Source organism: Apaloderma vittatum, unplaced genomic scaffold (assembly GCF_000703405.1).
Source record: "Apaloderma vittatum isolate BGI_N311 unplaced genomic scaffold, ASM70340v1 scaffold12929, whole genome shotgun sequence".
NCBI classification, from domain to species: domain Eukaryota; kingdom Metazoa; phylum Chordata; class Aves; order Trogoniformes; family Trogonidae; genus Apaloderma; species Apaloderma vittatum.
This window is the reverse complement of record NW_009733599.1, coordinates 13208-34822: the sequence shown is the minus strand read 5'-3', so window position 1 is coordinate 34822 and position 21615 is coordinate 13208. Positions and strand designations below refer to the sequence as shown.

Below are 21615 nucleotides of genomic sequence, written 5' to 3'. Positions count from 1 at the left end.
TTTGTCAGTCCTGGCTGTGCAAGTGAGCAAGGCAATAGCAGCTGGAAGCAGGTTGGAGGGCAATGGGGATGTAAAGAGAATTTGGAAAGCAAGAGTCAGAGCTGAGCTGTTTCACCCACTCTGGTATTGCTGGAATACTGTATTAAAATGAATTTTATGAAATCTCAAATAAATGTCGTGAACCCTGCCAAATTTTGCTTTCTCGCTCAGGTTCAGGGCAAGGTTTTGCTCCTCTTAAGGCCGGGTCTGTGATAGAAAATATTTTGTTCTTTCACTTGTGACTGTAAAGCTTGAAGCTGCATCCCAGATACATTCTTTAAGTTAAAACATGAAGATAAAGCAGCAGATCCACAGATGCATTGAACTGTTTTTGTTAATGATTTTTCTCAATGATGGGTACCCTGACTTGTGGTTTCGAGCAGGGTTTGTAGCTCCTGAGTTCCAGAGACCTCAGCTGAGATCAGGGTCGTAGTGTGACCCAGCCACTGGTTTGACAGTAGCCCTGGCCCTTGCTGACTGTGCTGTGACAGTGCATTGGAAAAAAACCCAAAACAATAGAGGGGAAAAAACACATTTGAACCTCAAGGACAGCACAGCTGCAACATCCCATCCTTTTGACTTTGTAGTTACCAGGAGCAGAGGGTCTGCCATGATTTGGATCTTATCTGTGTGATATCAGTGCTGTTGGTGAATGACGCCCTCCTGATGCAAGAGTGTGTTGTTTTGCAGGAGCCAGGCCAAAGAGACTCCAAAGGAACAGCATGGACAGCTTAGACCTCCTGAAGTTCCCTTCTGAAAAGGTAAGCAAAGACGTCTGGCCTCGAAGATTATGCATCGGTAGGATTCTGTAATGGCTTTGCGGACTGGCTTCGTTTGCAGGGCAGTGTGCAATTAGCAGATATCATTGGAGTCAATGGGATTAACCAGAGAGGGTTTCTAGAGAGCTTGGAGGAGAGGAACAGCTGGTCCAACTAAAAAGGCACTTAACAACTGAAAGCTGAAAAAGCCTCTTCTATGTTGTTGTTTTTTCAAAAACCAGCCCTTTATTGAGAGGATAATCGTTAGCATTTTGGCCCCTTCTGCGGCTGGTGACAAATCTCAGCCTTATTAGCCCATTGGAGTGCTGCCTTCGCTAGGTAAGGAGAGGTCAAAAGCAGGAGCTGGTGACTTGTGGGAGGCAGGAGGTTTTGTTCCAAGGGGCTCGGAGAATTGCCTCTGCTCTGGTTAGCTGCTGGAAATGTCAGATCCAAGCAGATCAGCATTTTCTCAGTCTCTCCGGGGCAAAAGCTGTTTTTGCAGTCAGCTGAGAGGCACCGAGCCTTTCCACCTACGGGGCCCATTTAGTGTTTCTCAGAAAATCCTGTGCAAGATCACTGAGTCTGCCCAGCACTGCCATGGGGCTCAGGCGTAGCCGTGGCCTGAGGAGGTGGCCAGGCAGGCAGCTGTGCTCTGCCTTTCTGGGATGTCTTTGGCACGACTAATTTACATTCATCCAGCACTTTCCGGGCACGGCTCTTCTGAGCGTCCCAGGGCGCGTTTCCCCTTTTGCAGAAGTGTCACGGAGAGCAATGAAAAAAACAACTCAACAGACCTCTCCCAAGTTGCAGGTGGGTGCAGATGGTCAATGGGAAACGTCAGCCTTGCAAAACCATTTGGGTGCTTAAACATCCCAGTAAGCACTGGGAGGGCCAGACAAAAGCTCCTCCTTGAATTAACTCTCTTTGGGAGTTAAACATTAAATGAATGTATGTGTTGTTAATTTTCCCAGCTGCCCACTGGCTGGATTGGCTCCTGCCTGCTTTAACCTGTGCGACTCCACCTCTAGGGCAGCAGGGATAATGATGTTGGGGTGGTGTTCCACAGTGTGTCCTCACGGCCCTGAGGATGCTGACAGGGTGTGTTGGTTTCCTACTCTTGGCTGTAAAAGCTGAACCTCGTTCAGGAGTTCAGGCAGGGTTGAGAGATTTCCTGGGGAGGCTGGAGTTGGCAGGAGCTGTGGGTAGTCCTGTTCCCCCTGCAGTGGTCCTGGGGTGAGAGAGGGTTGAGTTCACATCTCTTCACAAGAGCGTTTTGGAAGCAATTCCCTTTCCTCTGCCCTGCTGCAGCTCCTGGGGAGAGGAGATGACAGTCACGGGAGAGGGTTGTTTGCTTCAAGCTTGCTATGGTGAGGGCGATAAGACTGTAAAGAATAAATCAGTGGAGCGAGCTGTGATCTCTCCAGCACCCTCTCATTATCATCTCACCCTTTCTGCCCTTCTCTGTCAGAGAGAGCCTTCAAAGTCAGCAGGGACCCTCTTGCTGCAGAGGCCAGGAACTCTTGTCCAGTGCCTCTGCACAGAGCTGTGTATCCGGGCAGCGTGCGCCTGCCAGGACACGGTGTGTCAGCTCTGAACGTCCCAGCATGTACCGGGGACGCTGCTTCCCTCCTCATCGTGCTCTCTCCAACCTGTGCCTGATGATTCCTTGTTTTGAGCTTCTCCGGTTTTAGCTCCCAGACATTGGTTCTTGTTTATTCCTCTCTCTACCAGACTAAAAATCACTTTATCACATGCTGGCTTTTACCCTGAAGGAGCGTACATGCCGTAATTGAGTCATCTATTCCTTTTGTCATGAACGAAACACTCCGAGGTCTCTAAGGCAGTAAGGCTTTGTAAGGCAGTTTCTTTATAGTTCTGAAATCCTCTTTTTGTGGCAACTTTTACAAACGTGAACAGCCAGTCTGGATAGAATTCAGGGGATGTGTAATCTCTTGTCACCTCACTTTCCCTGTGCGTTAGGGTGATAATCCTTTATTTTATATGGCCATAGGAGCACCGAGCATTTAAGAGAGAAAAGGAAGACAGCGGTGAGGGAACGGGGGCCTGTTTATAACCATCTGCTGTAGTTAGTCATGTCACCCTGCGGTCACCACGTGCTTCTGGTAGCATGAGGGTTGGCAGAAGAGCTGAATGAGATTCCAGCCATTCACGTAAATCTGCATTTTAGGAAGCTGTTGGGTAGGGGCTCTTCTTGATGAAGGCTGTGGGAGACACTGAGGCTCCGTGTGTGCTGGGAGCCAAATCCTAGAGGTGGGAAAGGCTGTGGAACATCTCGCACAGCCGTGTTCTCTGGGCCATGGTTGGGTTATCCGTGATTTGGTGGGGGCTGCTGCACAGCTGGGCACAGGGAGGAAGATACAGAAGATAGAGCAAGTGGAGGGCCTTGTGCCAAGCGTTTGGTGTCCTGGGCAAGGTGAGCTTGCCACTGTTTGGAAAAGGTTTTTATGAGTGTGGTTGCCAGAAATCACGAGCAGTGGTGACTACTTCTGGACCTTTCATCCATCATTTCCTGTGCCTGTAGATAAACCAGCCACGCTTCGACCTGCGTACCTGGGGTTTTTAAGAGGATGCTCCTTCTCCCTGTGGAGAAGTTGACTACTGTGTGTTGTCTGGGTGATGCTTCCTCTCCACTCGTTAAAATCACACGCTGCAAAGAGAGACAAAATGTCCTCATTCAACCCAGCATATGATGAGTGGCAGCTTACACCGTCTAAGCTCCACATTAACTTCTTGCTTCCTTGCGTCTCCTGCTCTGTGGATACTTGCCAACAGATCTCCACGTAAACCTGTGACAGGCAATTTGTGCAATGACTATTTCTTGCTTTCTCAAGGACCAGAATGGGGACAGCCATCATGTGGGAGACTTGAAGATCTCAGGAAGAGAGTTCTTGTCATTACCTGTGAGGTCCAAGAAATACCGGGAGCACCAATCCAGTGCAGAGAGAAAGTCCCAGGGGTCAAGTCCATCGCCACTGGATGCCAGCGAAGTCCAAGTCCAGGTGTCACAGTCGGTAGGAAGATGAATCTTTCCCTCCAGTACTGATCTGGGAGTTTCTTACAGCGTGTTTGTTCTTACTTCATTTTTAATCTGATATGGGGCTGGCAGTGGAAAACAGAGCCTGCATTTAGCTTTGCTCTCGGCTGTTTGGGCAACTGTAGGCAAATCATTTTGCCTTTTTGAGCTTCAGCATCGCTGTCCGTTTAGCAGAACAATGGCCCCAACCTCCATCATGAACTGGTTTATGAGAGCTTGATGTTTAGTGGTGGTGTTTGTAACCTTCTATTGAGGGATGGGACCCTAGACCTAAACTTTCCTGAGTTTGAGACGGTCAGGATGTGATGCCTGAATTCCAGAAGAACATAGCAATTTGGAACCCTGACTTGATCAGCTTCCCAGGATTTATGAGGAGTGGGCTGTTGCCTTCACAAAACAGAGCCCTCTTCAGCGAACAGCCAAAAGTGCTGATTGCCTTTGCCAAACCTGGGACCTTAGGTGCTGTTCCCTCTCATCTCCTGGTCGCTTTGGTGGTCTCTAGAGTGGCAATGGGCAGACTGGTCTCTGCATTCATCAATCATTACGCAGAAATGGTGGAAAATCCTTGTCTAGGAGCTTCTTTTTGGCAGTAAGTTGGGTAGAGAATGCTTCCTAAAGAGCAAAAGCTGGCAAGAAGAGCTGGCCCTGATGTCAGTGATTTATGCGTTACTGGCAAGAGCACGTCTTGTGTTGGGTGTTGAAGAGCTCTGACTCAGTTTGTGCTCGGCTCCCCAGTAGGTGGGGAGGATCCGTGCCCTGGAAAGCTCTCCATGTGCCTTTTTGGATTTCTTTAGCCTGAACAATTAAGCTGTTTGTTAGGCTGTTATCTTCCAGTTACGTCTGTGTTTGTTGTGACACGTGGCAAATACAAGGTACCGGGGAGGCTTCCTGCAGCTGTGGTGGGTTTGTTCGCAGTCCTGGAGACAGGGATCACGCCCACAAACGTCGGATTGTAGGAGGGGGCTTGAAGGTATTTGAACTCGGTGATTTCATGTGAGAAGCCCCAAGTCCTAAACTTGTTGTTGCCAGGAGATATGGAACATAACAGCAAAGATTTAATGATCGCACGGGTGCTTGAAAGTGTTTGGGCTCTTGCTTTGTACTGAGACTGCAACACGCTATCACCATCCTCTGATCATACAGCGATTCCAGATGCAATAAATCCAAGCCAGGGAAGATAGGCTTATTTTTTCTTGGCATTTAAGAAAAGCAAAAGAAAATATTTTCATGCTGGGTAAGAAAGGGTTTGAGCTGCAGAGCTTGGGGTGAAGCCTGTCTGTAGAGTGAGGATGCTATGAAGTGTTTCTAGCACCAGTCCTTTCTTGCTGGTCTCCGGATCGCGAGGAGAACATACCCTGCTGTACCTGCGTGCGTATGTACACATCTCTTTCTGACCACAGACGTTCCTGATTTTTCAGTTCTCTGGCCACTGGAGACAGGATCCTTTCACCAACTGGGTTGTTGGGTTTTTTTTTTTTTAGACTTTTCTGAGCTCATTCTTCATTCCCAACAGGGCTCGTGGAAACGTTCTAATAGGAAAAGCATTTCCTACTGCTCACCGGTGCAAACATGATCACTGAGAAGGAAAACAAAGCTCATCTGAGCCAGAAAGGAGACGGCAACATGGGGGCATCCAAGGCAATACAAAAGCAGAAAAAAAACCCCCACTTCTGCCAGAAATAGCCCTGTATTTTTAACTTGGACGTACAGCCAGAAACCAAACAAAAGTTGTATTCCATCAAGAGCAAGGCAAAAAGCATTCCTCAGGAGCGTAGCTGGGAGTACCCAGGCTGTGCCTAAGAAGAGGCCCTGTGGGACATTGCCAACCACCAGTGGCCTCGTGACAGTGCACGTGGGGTTTTGATTGAGCGTCCGTGAAAGAGCGAGTGTAGGCATCCACGCCCTGGCCACAGGAGGTGCCCACAGACACGTGGCGTTCCTGCTGCTCCCAACTGATGGGAGCGGGTGAGGGACAGGCTGCTCCTCCTGCCCTTCAGGGCATGGGGACCGAAAGCCCAGGGTTTGCTTTTGCAGAGAGCTGGCTCAGGCTGCGTGGAGAAAAATATCCTGTCTTTCTCCTGGCAAACACTAAACGTGTCACGTTTTATCCCAAGAGAGAGTAGGTCAATGCACTCAACAACGTTCGTGGCTCGCGGAGAAGGTTGACTGCCTGTCTAACGTTTTAAAGAATGACTCTTATTTGCTGTCTAATGGACCGTAGTCCATATCCCATAAAAATGACAGTGACAAATGTTTTATTGGGTTTTTCTTCAGGCAGGTAGCTGTACAGTTGTGTAGCATGATCGGAGTTGCAGTCTTTATAGGCAGATGCTCTGAACGGCAGAGGGACCTCCACTTGGCAAAGTGCATGTGGGACACCGAAGCCTCCCAGCATCGCTCTCGGCACAGCATCCTGCCATCCTTCCTTGACAGTGAGGTCGGAGCTCGCGACTACATTTTGCCCCTTCCTGTGCCCCTGCAAAATGAAGAAGGCAGGAGTCTTTATATTGCCTTCCCTAGAAACACTGTCAGAAATGCTGGAGCTCCCCAGAAGCCAGAGTTGGAGAGGCTCAGGAGGCGTTTGAAATTCTGCCCCGTGCCCTGCAGTGCTGCGTGTGTGCTCTTTGTCCAGCCATAGGAGTGAATGGTCTGTCACCCCGTCACAGGCAGCACAGCCTCGCTGGCACAGGGCTTACGCCAGCTGGTTGCCTTCGGGCCGTGCCTCGTGACACGTGAAATACCCTCTAGAAAGGGCTCTCTTGCCAGAATGTCCCTGCAGTGTGTTCTGGTGGGCAAAGCTGGGTCACTTCAAGTGAATTTTGTTTTATGTTGGTGCTCCTGGCTGACAGTTATGCCAGCCTGACTTTGTAACTTAGGCCAGACCTTGTAGCTTAGGCCAGACCTCAGAACGTTTAAAGTCGTCTTGCAGGGATTTGCCAAAAGCCAAGCGACTCATTGCCGTGTCTTCTGTGTTTGTCCTCATCTGTCAGAGGGCTACCAGGGTCACGTCGGTCTGTTGTGTGGGAGTGTGGGTGGGCTGTTTGGACAAGCTGTCATTCCCGTTCGTGTGAGACTTTGTAAATGGGATGTAGCCAACCCCACCCAGGACAGGAGAGAAGCTTTCCCTGGTCAGGCTGTTCACACAGGGATCCCCCCAGATTCTTCCGTGTTTTGTGAAAGCTCAAAGCAAAAATCTTTTTTTAATCCATCAGCAAACAGCAAGTCCTTAATTAAAAGTGAGCTCTGATGGTTGATTTAAGGTGCTTTTATGGGGTGCCACAGCACCCGCTCTCCCATGGGGAGGCGTGGGCTCAGACTGTGCCGCTCCCACAGTCATTTTGCAGAGAGATGCCCTGGAAGAAAACCTCATCCCAGGATTCCCAGAGTGATGCAAAGTCTGGATAAGTCCTGCTTGCCAACGGAGCCGCTGACCTCCTTCCAAAGGGACCTTTCTGCACCGGGCAGACCCCTGGGACGGGGAGGTCCCGTGGATGCGGTGCCTGAGTCAGGGCTCGCGGGTTCGCTGCCCGTCTCTGCCACGGGCTGGCTCTTGTTTACCTCCCTCTTGCCCATCTGGGCGATGGGGTAATGCTGCTTCCCTGCCTACCCTGGGGAGGTTACAGAGGCGTGATGATGGCTGTAAAGTTGTTTGAGCTTTGGATGGTAGGAGCTGTGGTGATGCTGCTAATTACTGAGCTGCTGGGAAACTCCCTGTGGGAGGAGGCGGGAGAGGGGAGGGGAGACAGGGAAAAGTGAAGCGAGCCCGGGGATGGAGAGGATCCCGTCCCTGCTGGCGGTTCTGTCGGGGCCTGGGAGAAGGGCTCAGCCTGTTGGCAAAGCCGTGGGGATGCTGGGATGGATAGGAGAAGCCATGGCCCAGGCGCTGCGTAAGGTAGGAGAGCGCGGCAGGTCCCTCTGCACGGCTTAGACCTTCCTGGTGAAGGGACTGGAGGGGACAGTCCTATGAGGAGAGGCTGAGGGAGCTGGCGGTGTTTAGCCTGGAGAAGAGGAGACTCAGGAGGGACCTTCTCACTCTCTAAAACTCCCTAAAGGGAGGATGCAATCAGGTTGAGGTCGGGCTCTACTCCTGGGCAGTTAGTGACAGGGTCAGGGGGCATGACCTGAAACTGTGTTGGGGGGGGGTTAGGTTGGATCTCAGGAAGCCCTTCCTCCTGGAGAGGGTGGTCAGATATTGGAATGCACTGCCCAGGGAAGTGATGCAGTCACTTCCCTGGAGGTCTTTAAGGAGAAGCTGGATGAGGCACTTAGCGCCATGGTCCAGCCGTTGCAATGCTGTTGGGTCACAGGCTGGACTTCTTGATCCCAGAGGTCTTTTCCAGCCTCAACGATTCTGTGATTTGCTGTGTGACATGCACACACCATGGGGAGCTCATGCAGGAGGCTTGCATCGCTGACGGGTCAGAGCTGGGCTCCCTTACCCCTCCTGTGGGCCCGTTGAAGAGGGAGAATTTCCCAGCCACAGCTGGTGTTTGCAGGGAGGAGAGGGACCGACCCTGCCTGGGTCTGGGGGACGGGCAGGGACAGGGTTCTCTTCACCTCTGAGGTCAGGTGTTGGAGCTCCCATGGGAATACTCAGGGTAGTGAGTTCTCCACAGGCAGAGCAAAGGTGGGTTTGGTCCGTGAGAAGCTGGTGAGGGTGAGGCACGTTTGGTCACATTTTCTCTCTGTTGCAGCCGAGCCCTGAGCATAAGAAGCCGCGTTAGAGCTCGGTCCCTGTGCCTGCAGTTGCGGGTGGCCAGGTCCGAGCACTCCCTGGGACTCGTGCGCTGCACACCTTCTGAGTTTCCTCTCTTTTAAAAGTAACATCAAAGCAGAAGGTTTTGTACCACATGAAGCTTGCAGACATCAAAGGCTAGCTCATAAATTTAACCCCTCTGCTCCGCTGTGGGGAAGGTCATGAAGCTCGACTGACTTGGTAACAGCTCTGTTTTAGAGGGTTACTACAAGGATGAGATTTTTCTAACGCTTCAGAAATTGCAGAGGTTGTATGTCCATCACTCTCCTCTCTGAGAGAGCAACTACTGTGGAAAAAGGAGAGAGTCCATGGAAGAAAAAAGGGGCTGTGCATTCCTGAAAAGACTGGAGAGGGGCTGGGGACCTTGCCCCATTTCTGGGCTTTGTGTTTAAGGTCAGCACTGAGCTAAAGTGTCTGAGACAATCAACGAGGCTGTGCATGTACCAGAGTTCAAGGGCTAAAGCACTTTATTGGATCAAGGTCTAACAGCTGGAACAAAACCTATGGAGAGCGGTAAGGATCAAGCCCATTCCTCTTCCCTCTTTGAGGGTCTGTGTTCTAGAAATGGTCCTGTTCATCTGGAGTTTCCTCTTCCCAGGCAAGTGCATCAAATGCAGCTTGAGGGAGTTCTTCAAACCTGTCCTCCACCCTGTCCTCAGCAAAGACCATTTATAGTCAAGAGAAAGAGGAGCTGTGTTTGATGGCAGTGACAACTTGCAGAGTTGGGTCACTGATGTGTTTAGGCACTGAACGATCTGCAAGCGTGCTGCGTTGCCAGACATTCCCTAGGACAAATGTTTCTGTAAGACCTTTTTTATAATTCCAGTGAGAAGCAACCGTAAAAGAAGAGGAAAAAAAGATGTAGATCATACCCCCCCACACCCCAAAGGCGGGTTGCCAGAGCTCTTTTGATGTTTTTCTCTCTCGTGATTTACTAGGGGCTTGTCAGGTTGCAGGAGCGATGCACAGAGCAGATGCTCGTGGTTGACCCTCTGCCTGGCCTGCGGGTCCAAGAGTTCAGTTTCTAGGGGCAGGGGATAGGGAGCAGAGCTGGGGAGGAGTGTGACATCCTTGACAAGAGCCAGGCAGCGAGATCCTGCCTGTCCCTGCTGAATCCTGCGTTGCCTGGGCAGCACTAGGATGTCGGGTTCCCCCATCCATCCCCCGTGACTTCGCTGTGGACTGCAGAATTGGTCAGATGGGTGCATAAACACAGCCTTGGGAGCTTCCTCCCAGACACTCTCTGGCCCCAAAGGATCTCTTCCCCAGTTGTATTGTTTGAGAGAAAATTAAACTGATCCTTCTTTGCAGTCCTTTGGGAGCTGGACCATGGGGAGGGAGCTTGCACCGGGCAGGCAGCCTCTGCTGCTCGGTGGTGGCTGTGTCTGTGCACCTTCCCTCTCTTCCGAGATGAGGTAACCTCTTTGTCTCACTGATGTGTAAGCTACCGCAACGCGAGGGCAGTGCAAATGCACACCCTCCTTTATCCCGCAGCCTTTATGTTTTGTTTAACTGCATGGGTATAATTATGCCATTATCATTGCTCAGACTTTCTGGTGTAAACGTGCTCTGAGAATCTGAGAGCAAGAGGGGGATGGAGAGGAAGAGAGAAGCTGGAGTCAGGGAGAGAGAAGGCAGCTGCTGCTAAATTTAAGACGGTTCCTATGACACCTGGAGGCTGCTGTGCTGGTGTCGGTGCTGTTGGAGCTGAACAGGTAAACACGGAGCCACAGCTCGTTCTTGTGATGCTTTGTCTTCCTGTCCAGTGTGTGACCGTGTGTTCTGGTGGATGAAGCTGGGTCCCTTCAAGTGCGTTTTGTTTTGTGTTGACGCTCCTGGCTGACAGTTACTCCAGCCTGACTTTGTAGCTTAGGCCAGACCTCAGAACGTTTAAAGTCGACGTCGTGCTACCTTCCGCAGCCCTTCGGGCAGACGCAGACCTGAGAGAGAGGCTGTGCTGAGACATTTCCTAGCTGGAGGCAGGATGAGCTGCAAAACTTTCTGGAGGGCTCGAGGTTGACGGGCATGGGGAGGCTCTTCCAGGGATTTGGGCAACTTGGAGAAGCAGCGAGTGATCTGGTTGCTTTCCCAGAGTCATCTTCAGCTGTCTGACCTTTCATATGTCCATGTGAGTCTTTTTGTTAAGCTCTTAGGGCCCTTCTTTTCTTTGGCTCCTCTTCCCTGACTCGGATGGGCTGGTTGGGCAGACGCTGCATGAGCCAGGAGAGGTTTAAAAAAACGCTCCCCCAAATCTGGAGGGTGCAGCAAATCCAGAAGCGCAGCCAAGACTCGCAGGAGTTCTGCAGCGCAGAGCCTGGCACACGCTGTTCCTCGCTGGGACTTTGGTGCTAGCATGGGAGGCAGGGAAATAAACGGGCAGATAAAAAAAATCTCTGCAAAGTGACTGCGCGGGGATGGTGGGGGGAGGCACTAGAGTTTTCTGGCTTCGCCTCTACTGCATTCATTGCCTTGGAGGTAAATTATCAGTTTCTTCCTTAAATATTAGCAGCTGCCAGGTAATGAATTCCCCCTCTCTGTTTTATAATGGCGCTAAAATTGGGATTTGCTTTGTTTTCTCTGTAATTATCCAGTGAGAGGGAGGCACAGCAGAGCTGGGCCTCTGCAGGCTCTGCTGCAGGCGAGCATCGTGCCCGCAGGGCTGAACCCAGGCACGACCCCCCTGGGGGCAGCTCCGGTGCCCAGGGCTGGGGCTGCACCGGCGCTTACGTGAGGCTTGTGGTTTTGTGATCCCAAAGTTGCTTTTTTCCTCATGCGGAGCTGCTGGTTTGGGAGGTGGGCTACAGCATCCACAGTCAGAGTCAAAGCCAGAATGATCTGCCAGGAGAAGCTGGTCCTGCCAGGGAGTGGTTGGGAGGGCTCAAGGGGAGGGAGCAGCATCCCTGGCAGGGCAAGGTGAGGCAGGAGCTGTCCCAGTCCTCAGGATGGATGGGGTTGAGCACTGCACATGCTTTTCTCTGCCAATCCTCGTGCCCACTGGGATGACGCCTGCATTTCGGACAACGCTGCGACTTGAGGTTTGGTTTTGTGAGAGCTCGGCTGTGTTTGAGGAGCTGTGTGCATGGTTCCCCGCGCTCTGCAGGGCGTTGTTCTGGTCCAAGGCTTTTTCCTTTGCACCCTCTGCCTTTGCAGAGGAGGCTGCCTTAAAATCACCCCTACTGAGTCCAAAATGGGAGCCCAGAGGTTCTGCCTTGGATGCCTTAGGTGCAATGAAGATGGTTGCCTGGCTCGATTTGAGAAGCACCGATCATCTCTTTCACCCACAGCTCTTACTCGAGAGAAGGATGTGGGCACCCACTGCTTTAAGCATCTTTGCAGCTGGGTCACAGGGGGCTCTCTGCTCAGAGCAATGGGCTTTTCAGCACCAAGGAGACTCTTAGTTGATGCAGTTTTCATTTTGGAAAAATGACTGCTCTGCTTACAGAGCCCCTGAAGGTGCATTGAGTGGTTTTGACATTTCTTAAATTAAGACAGAAAAAGGCTAGGCTGTGATCTCTGGGTCACCAGAGAATATTTGAATATTTGACCCTTCTGGGTGCTGAAGCAGAAGTGACCCCTACGAGGTGCACTGCACTGGACAAATGTTAACTGCTCTCTCTCCTTCGTCCTGCAGACAATACAGTGGGCAAAATCTAAGTAGAAAAGAGAACCTATTGCCACTGAAGAGATGGATAACTCCCACACAGTGAGGAGGGACTGGTGTTGGCAGGGCAGATGGTATCTGCAGAATGACCAGTGGCCTTTATCTGGTGTGATGGTGGGTTGGTCCTGGAGCTGCCCTTGCAGTGTCCTGCCCACATTTTGCGCTGGACAGAAGCAAGACAGAGGTATCGCTGCCTTGATGTCAGCCCCTGAGGCTTTGTCCTTGGTGAGATACTTCCCAGAGATAAAGCTGAATTCCTGATCTTCCTGTCTTTGGGAAATTCTCCTTACTGCTACACCCCCTTTCTGCTTCTTCCCACTATGCCTGCCCCTTGTTTCTCCTCCTCACAGACTGAGGTCAGGTTGTGAATCAAAGCTGTGCTGTGGGGAGCAGATAGGAAGCAGGATTTAACACAAGCCTGTGCTTGTGCATCAACCACACGCAGAGAAGAGGAGCGTCCTGGCTGCCCCGTGTGCAGGATGGCTGTCCAAGCCCTCAGCTTTGCAGAAGTTACACCAGGGACACCCAAGGTCTGGATGCTTCTCGGATCCCTTGGGCTGAGGATCAGGGGAATGTATGAAAGCGCGTCTGAGAACTCCGTGTTCCATCTGTGAGTGGCTAAGTGTAGAGGTCAGTTTTGGAGCTAGAAAATTGTAAGAGCCTCTTACAAGAGGAACGTGCTCTAGGAAGGAGGTAAAAGCAGAACTGGTTGTCCCAGGTCCCCCAGCAGACCTTTGTTGGAGGCTGTAATAGGAGGTCTGCAGACTGGCTAGTCCAGTGGTCCAGGCTGGGGCTGACTAACCAAGCTACCGAAATACGCTCTTCTTCCTCTGACTCATGGTAACTGCATTTTCAGTTATTGGCACTCTGAAGCCATAACTGAGGTCTGCTTTCCTCCTTGCACAGCCTTTCTCCCAGCAAATTGTCAGCCATTAGAGTGGTATGAGGCAGTAAAAGAGACGTTACACTTGCCATTTCCTAGAAACTATCACTTTAAAGAGAATAATACTAAAAAGGAGGGTTGAATTGAAGCCAGACCAAGAGCAATAAAACTCCCAAATGTTTGACTTCTCTCAAAATCTGGAATTCTTCATTCGCTTCTAGGGTCTCTGCTGTACCTGGGGCACTTTGTGCATCTGCATTTCCAGCCTCTTGCATTTAATAAACTGCACATGCTAGAAGAGCTTCAAAAAAAAAAAAGAATCATAGTCCAGGTTCTCTTTGCATGTAAATCAGCATAACTCTGCTTAAATCACTGGAGCTGTGATGACACCAGATGACAGAGGGGCCTTCAGTGCTGGAGCTGTGCCGTGAGCTTTTCCATCACTCGGTGGGTCTACGTAGGCAATCTTTTCTGTACCAGGAACTTGTGTTTCTCTGCATATGAACTATATTTAAATGCACTCTAGTAACATGGGGCTTGGGTTTCATTTAAGGACGGGTCTGTAGCAGTGCAGGAGCCTGTATAATCAGACTGGTTTGGTCTGTACCTTATCTTTGATAGCAGCTATTCCACGCTGCTGGACAGGGCTACGGGGCTGGAGACTCTCCCAGAAGTCACAAACACAGCACAGCCTTGGGGCAAGTTTGGCTTTTGTCTGTCCTTGCTCAGCTTTCTGCGTCCCCAGCGTTCATTTGCGGTCAAGCAGGAGAGTTCAGCAGCCCAGGTGAAGGGCAGCAACCTCCCCTGGTACCAGGTTGTTCTCCATCCCACGGCTCGTGGACAGACGCGGTGCCATCCCATGCCAACCCTCTCTTCTGGGTTAGGACAGCCTTGGGGTGAGCAGAGGGTTCGGGGTCTCTCGGGGCTGTCCTTGTGTCTGTGCTTGGACTAGGTGCAAGCAACTGAGGATCCTCCGTGGCTGCTGGAAAAGCATGTGAATCTGTAAATCAAAGGAGCTTGAAATGAGGAAGGTTCAAAGTGCTGTTTCTTGGAGCTCTCATGATAAAAAATCCTGTTGTGGTGGCAGGTATGCTTCCTCTGCCCCTGTACGAGTGTCAGGGGGAGGCAATGTCGGGGTTAGGGGTGCAGGAGGCAAATCCCAGCTGACCAGGTCTCCCTGCTTTTGGCTGCTGCTGCTGGCTGAGCAGGGCACAGCCTGTGCGCGGGGTTAAGGTGGCAATCACCAGCCTCTGCTCACGCCTCACCTTCAGTCTGCCTACACCTTTCCCATTAACAGCGCTATTTTTGAGCCTCCCAAAGCAATTAACACCAATTAATCTAAAAAAGCCTAAATAATGATTTTTCAGAGCCCCCGGCTCCTTTCTGTTCCCCATCTGGCCCCAGAGGACAGGAGCCTGAACCTGGCAGAGAGCTGAGCCTGGTTTTGTGCAGAGATGTGCGACTCGAGAAGGGCCCTGAATGGTCCCATGGATCCAGCTTTTCCAGCTTGGATCGTGGAGATTTGCAGGTCACTGCAGGGCTCTTGCTGCTGGAGGAGAGGGGGAACCAGCTTCTGCAGGTGGGTGCAGCCCTCTCGTGAGAGCCAGCAAAGCGTGAGACCATCGGATATGCTTGGCTGCAGGAGGTGCAACTCCTCTGGGATGTGCAGAAAACTCCCTGGAGGGCTTTTTGCCTGTATCTAAAGCCTTTTGCATCCAAGTATTCTCTGGGCACTGCCACGTGGAGCAAATCAGCCTCCCTGTCTACGCCGTCCCCAAACGGGACGTAGTTTCCTCTTGCCCTTTTAACAGAGCAAGACCTGCTTTCTGCTGGTAGGAGAAGCTGTTCCTGTGTTTGCATGTGGGGTTTTGTCGTGCCTGTTTAAGCTCTTCCAAGAAGGGCTGTGTCTGACCGTTGTTGAAATGACAAACCCACGGGGACCAGCCCTGGGATCCTCCCTGCCCCCAGCCGGGCCAGGATTTCGTGTTTTGTGGGGTGCCTTGCATAACAAGACCTTGATCTTGAGCACGGCCTTCAGGCGTTACTGGAACATGAGTAAATAATAATTAAGATTTGGGCGTTTGCTGCCGTGAAGGGTGTTTATATGAAGGCGTTACGGGTGCTAACGCAGATGGGTGTGTGCGGATCCACCGACTTCACCCATCGCTACCACCCCTGCCGAAGGTGCTGCATCTCTTCAGCGGCTTTTTAAAACAGTGCTGTGCTTAAGAGCAAGTAGGTGTCTAAATAAAAGTACGTTTCGAGAAAGTAGCACAATTTTGGCAATCCAGGGACAAGTAGGCTTTTTTTTTTTTTGCAAAGCCTTTTTCAAAGCGAATTGTCAGTAGGTTCCAATTTCGGATGCGCCGAGCGCAGTATATCGCGGGGAGGAGGGCAGAGCTGCTGCCGGGGGAGCATTGGGTCGTTTCCATCGCTGACGAGGAGCGTGCCCTGCGCTGGCAGCGGGCTTACAGGCACTCATCTCCTCCATCACCTCCTGCTCCTCAGGAGGGCTGCGGGGAGGTGGTGGTGCGGTCTGGTGGATAGAGTAGGTGACCGGGAGCTGAGCGCTGTGTATTAACCTTGTGCTAATTAATCGAGAATATGGGTTATATCCTATAAAGTGGAGTTATTTTGGTTTAGCAAATTACTGCTGCTCAGCTGAGGCTCAACAGTTGAGCGCGGTCCTAGATCTCACCCTCCCCTCGAACTGCAAAGTAAATCACTGCAACTAGTTTTGGATAAAACACTATTCTTTGCTGCTTGGGTGTGTTATGGGGTGCCTGGCCAGGTGCTTGGCGTGGGGGTGAGCGTTGGTCGCGGCTTGCTGGCATCTGCCTATAAACTGAATTGTTTAGAGCAAGTAGTTTCGGGCTCACTCCCAGTTCTGGTATTTAAGGGATGCTCCAGGTTTTCAATGGGCTAAATTGGTCTCTGGAGCTTCCAGTCTTCTTTCTGTAGAGTGGAGAGGCTGGCCTGGAATGATAGCGCTTCTCCAACTTGTCTCCTTGGTTAGCAATTTAAGCTTTAGGTGCTAAATCTGGCTTGTGTGTTTCTATTAAATGGTGATGGGGAAACCCAGCCTGGCATGGTAAATGCTGTCAAAACCGATGTGGAAAAGTTGCTACATTAGCTACAGAATATTTCTGTAGCTCTTTGAGGACTGTTTGAATAGGCTGACTAATATATTGCCTCCCAAAGAGAAACCAGAAGTAGAGCCACGGATGCCTGGTCTGTGCAGCGAGAGCTGGCAGCTGCCTGATTTCAGGGTAGATGGCAGCATAGCTGGGGCAAAAGTGTAAATCCAGAATTAATAAGGTGGTCGCACAAAGCAGCCAAATCTAAGCACGTTGGCACTAGCTTTCAGGCAGTCAGGTCGACGCTGCAAGTAGCAGAGGTGTCAGTAACGTTTCAGCCAGGCACCCCATGCTCCTGCTAAAATAAAAGCAGAACCAGTATTGTCACCTGCTGTTGATCCGAGGTGTGGATTTAAGCCGCGTGTGGCAGCAGGACATGGTCCCAGCAGGTCAGCAAGTTACGGTATTAAGGAAGGAGGGAGCGTGGGCGAGTTATTTTGATTTTGTTTGAAACAATAAAACACAAGTTATTTGAAATCTTAACAACAGAACCAGCTTTTAGCACCGGTGTTTATAGGGATGCGTGGGCGAGTTGTTTAAAGCAGGGAGGGGAAAAAAAAGAATTACAAAAAATCTTTGAAAACAGTCCAAGTAAGGGTGATAATTTCATCCTACGGGGGAAGCGTGGCGCGCACGTCCTGTGTTTGCACCAGGCGGTGCCCGTGCGGTTGGCAGAGCCCGCTGAGGGGCACGCACGTCCCGGGGGCACACTTGGGCACACGCTTACAGCTCCCTGGCAAGAGCTGGAGCCTGAAGCGGTGAGTGGTGTCCCTGCAGATCACGGACATCTCACTCGCCCTCCTTTACTGCATCCTAAACCCAGATGCAGGACGTCATTGCGTCTTGCTGTTCCAAGCGCTGACCTCGTGTGCGCGGCTCTGCTCCAGTGTCATACCTGTCTTCTGCACGTCGCTTTTCGTGGCTGTCCCAACCTGTCTCAGTGATTCAGAGGGGACAGTGTCTCAGTTTTGGTTTATTCCTCACCTCACCCCCCTCCAGCAGTGCAGCAGCAGGGATGCAGCGGCCGCAGCGCAGACGCTCAGCTCACACGAGCTGCGGCAGCGTCTCTGCCCCGGCAGCGAGCGTGGCAGCGGGCAGGTTGGCTCTGCTCGGCCCCTTGCCCTCCCCTGCCCCTTCTTGCCCTCCTCAGTTCCTGTAGCGGTTTTAAAACCAAAATCACAAACTAAATGGAAGGTTGGTTTGAGGCTGATTCCCGGTTATCTCTTGCCCTCCCCAGCCTGCGGCACCAGGACGAAATGAGTGCGGGGTAATTGCCTTTTCTGTCCTGGTACGAGGAATTTGCAAGGTGCTGTGAGACAGAGAGTTGACCCCTTCTCCTGGCACATGGCGCTGCCCCAGAGGACAGACCTTCACCACTGTCACTGGTGCTCCAGAGGGTCCGTCCTGCGCACTGGGGAGCTGAGACCCTCCGTGCCAGCCTGGCCGTGGGCAGGGGCCAGGCACCGAGCCAGCAGCCCTGATTTCTGGCCCCGTGTGCTTTCCACATTGCTAATTACTGTGGGACTCCTGGAAGTAAATTTACTGGTGTGCAAAGGCATGGGCAGTGCCCAAAAGCTGCATTTTTTCAGGATTAAGGAATTTCCTACTTCCACAATGAAAAATGGGAATGAAGTCCAAGAGGACGGTGTGGATAGACAGCTGAGAGTGCCTTTTGCCACTGCGCTGCCAGGTGGCCTTGGGCACCTTCTCTTTCCAGTGGCCCGTTTCCGTATCAGAAATTCACATTTCACAAATGGGAGGTGAGAACAGCTCTTTGGCTGTGGCGTAGCATTTCCATCTTTCCATGTTTAAAACTTGTTGCAATTAGAAATTTCCCTCTGTGAAACAGTGGCACGTTTAAATTAAGAGATGCTTGTGGCTGAGTGTCTCTGGCTCTTGCAGCAGAACAAAAAAAAAGATATAAAAAATCACGTATCTAATAATATGAGGAGCAGGAGGACTATCAGGAGCTAAAAACGGTCCTTCAATGTTTTGGTGCTTTAAATCTGAGCAATTATATTGTGTCTGTGTGTGCACAGAGCATTTGCTGTCATGCGTGTGCCTGTAGAGCCGAGCGTGTTTGCAGATGTAGTTTAGGCAAAATTGATCCCGATCTATTTTTAAGGTGAAGTGTGTGTGGCGGGTGGGAGGCGAGGAGGTGGAAGGCAAGCTAAATATTCGCATAGCTCCGCTGCGTGTTTGAGAGCATCATCTAATAACGCCGGGATCGTGGCGGCGAGGTGAGGGAGAGACGAGCGAGCCCACCCCCTCGCGCGGGGGGCACGGGAGCGACGCCGGGAGGAGCGAGGCGAGCAGAGCTGTCGCTTTAAGCTGCATCTCGCATCCAACGGGTCATTGGGGCTGTCGACGTTCTGCACATGGCTGCGCGCTCGGCATAAATCTCTGCTCCGGCAGCCGGAGCTCGGAGCTGGGGAGAGCCCTCGCTGCCGGCTCACGAGAGCTCGGGAGCATCGAGGCGGCAGCGCCCGTGTCCCCAGCCTCTGCCCTGCCAGAGGTTGTTCCTGCCTGTGGACATGTAAAAGCTGGAGCCTGTGGGAAGAGCTGGCTGCTGAGGTCAGTGAGTAAAACTCGTTTTTTTAGTTATGTTTTCTTTCTGTCCTCCGAAACGAGAGGCTGGATCAGGAGTAAGAGAAGGAGGTGGATACAGAGATACAGGAGAGAGAGATTTACTCGGGTCAGGGCTTGGATATTTCCTGCCTATACTTGTGGTTTTTCAAGTTTGCACGTAGCTTCAGTCTGAAGTTTAATTGTTATTAATATTTTTGCAACTTTCTGGGAAATAGATGCAGCAGTGCACAGACTGCTCGGGTGTCTGCCGGCGTCTCGCAGCAGAGCGTGGCGAGGGCGGTCGTTGGTTCTCTGTGCCGGGCTGTGGGTACCGGGGGAGGACGGGGTGTCTGCCGGCCAGCCCTGCCTTTTGGAGGGAGCGTGGCTGAAGGGTTGGCATCGAAAGGGAAATGCTGTCCTCAGCAAAGACTCGGCTAGTTTAACGGCTTTTCTGAAAGTGACGGTCTCATCAAGGAGTGGAGACTCCAGCCAGGGTGCTGGTGGCCAGGGGCTGGCAGAACCCTGCTCCTGAGCCCAGAGATGATGCTCCAGACATTTCATCTCCCAGTAAAACAAGCTTGTGGCTTTTACCCAGAGGTTTGCTTCCACTCCTCCAGCCTTCCCTTGCCTTCCAGGAGGCTCTCTGCAGTTGTGATTTATCTGGTTTATAGAGGGTGAGACAGATAAGACACGGCACGTGGGCGTAGATGTGTTGGAACGAATGTCTGCCAGGTCCTGGGCAGATAAGTGCCTGCTGGAACCAAGGGCAGGGTTTTTCCAAGGACTCTTCGTCTGCACTCGAGAGCTTGGCCCTGGGGACCGATTGCTGGGTCCCGTCCCAGCTCTGCCACTGCATCACTGCGGGACTTGGTCAAGTCACTTCATCTCCAGGTTGTCGCCTTCCTGAAATAAGGTGAGGAGGAGGAATCGGGGTGGATTTAAACGCATATTTAAATGCCAAGGTAGTGCTCTGCAAGGGAGCAACAATGCAAACTGCTGCGTTATTCCTGAACCTGCTGCCATCCTCACCTCGTTCCTGACCTGACCGAGGCCAGCTTGCCTTCGAGCAGCAGCTCCTGAGCTGGACCCGCTGTGTCAGACCCGCTGGGCACCAGGTCCTGCCCACAGGTAGGGCAGCGCCGTCCCCCTCGGAGGAATGGGCAAAGCCGGAGTGAGCGGTCCTTGAGCTTGACGGCTCCTTGCTGCATCGGGGTAGGTCTGCAAGAAGTTGAGCCTGAAGGAGAGGAGGGGAACCAAAGGCAGGCTGGTGCCTGTGGGGACATCAGCTGCGAGAGGAGAAGCTGATCTGACAGAGGCACGAGGTTTGGCCCTTTGGATAGCTCATGGGAGCACCTGCAGCTTGGTTTGGTGGGTGAAGCTCCCTTCGAAGGGTACGTTTCGCCCGTGCGTGGCGCAGGGGGTGTTGTTGGCTCGTGGCAGCGGCAGGAATTGCTGAGGGATGTGCCTTGGCTCTGCCAGCACAGAAATCATCTGCCAGGGTCCTTGGGGGCTTCTGGAGGCCTGTCCCAGAGTCACCCCGGGAGCCTGTTGCTGCACAGCTGTGATCAGACAGGCTTTTGGTGAGGGCAGAGCTTCATCGAGCCCTCTAGCTCTGCCCGAGGTGACTTTAACCACTGTGGGGGCAGCAGAAAGCTGCAGGAGAAGCCACCGTGGCCAGAGCTGTTGGGCTGAGGGTATTTCTAACAGCAGGTGCTGGTGCACAGTGAGGGAGCGCAGCTGGGGCTGCTGGTGGACGTGAGCTACACGGGTGCTGAGGCAAGATTGGGGACAGGGTGCTGCTCAGGAGCAGCGTCATGGAGCAGAAAGCCATCGTGCTGGTGACTTTACCCCACTCCAGTCAAGGACTTGCTGCTCCTGGCCTAGGTGAGGACCCCCATCCCATCGTCTGGCTGCCAGGGTGCCATGTCCTGCTCTGCAGGGCCCTCAGGCACGGGAACACCGTGTGAAGCTGGCATGGAAATAATTACCACGTCCTCTGCTGGCCCTGGGATGTCAGAGAAAGGCTCTTCTCTGCAGAGGCACCGGTGGGCAGCGACGTCCAAGGGCAAAAGTTCTGCGGAACACGTGTGGGTTCTGGCATCAGGTGTTGGGAGCTGGAAAACGTTGCAGCTCTTGCAATTAGGACTTCCCCGTTTGGTTAATGGCTTTCCTGAATCCAAGTGCAAATGGCCAGGGGGGTTTAGGCACAGGAGTCTGTTCTGACTTTGTTTTCCTTTGTCTGGGATTGCTTCAGCACATCCGAGGAGGCGATCTGAGGGGGGCAGAGCCAGGCAGCCCACGACCTTCTCAGCCAGAGACTTTGCTGGATTTTGTTTAGCGTGAGTGAGAGTTTATCAGAGAGGGAATAGGGTGCGTTCGTGCTCTCGGGGCACCTGCAGCCTGGGAGAGGCAGGGGCTCGGGGCAGCCCTGGGGCGGCATCGCGGAGCGGCAGCAGGCTCCCCAGCACTCCCCGCGGCTGCTCTTCGCTCTTCCAGCACCTCAGGTGTGTTTTACACATCCTGGATCCAACCTGGCAGGTTAAACAAGCCTGCTCATCCACCAGCAAATGCACACATGCAGAAGCCTGGATGCCTCCCAGTGAGGGAGACGTGTTTCAGGTGATCGAGTCCTGTTCCCAGCCTGCCCTTAACCAGGTTGCTCAGCTCTGCGACGAGCCAGCAGCGTCCGGGTGGACATACTCCTCACAGAAATTGGAAACGAAGCTTTGACTCTCTGCCTGCCCGCTATAGTGGCTGG

General features: G+C 52.2%; 1 protein-coding gene across 1 annotated transcript in view; it reads left to right on the top strand.

Annotated features, from left to right (window-relative positions):
* GPSM1 (G-protein signaling modulator 1) overlaps positions 1–21615 on the top strand; it is a 55434-nt gene that overhangs the window by 23737 nt on the left and 10082 nt on the right. Inside the window, 2 exon segments of the mRNA XM_009875965.1 lie at positions 730–800; positions 3650–3829. Coding sequence (XP_009874267.1) covers positions 730–800; positions 3650–3829 — 251 coding nt within the window.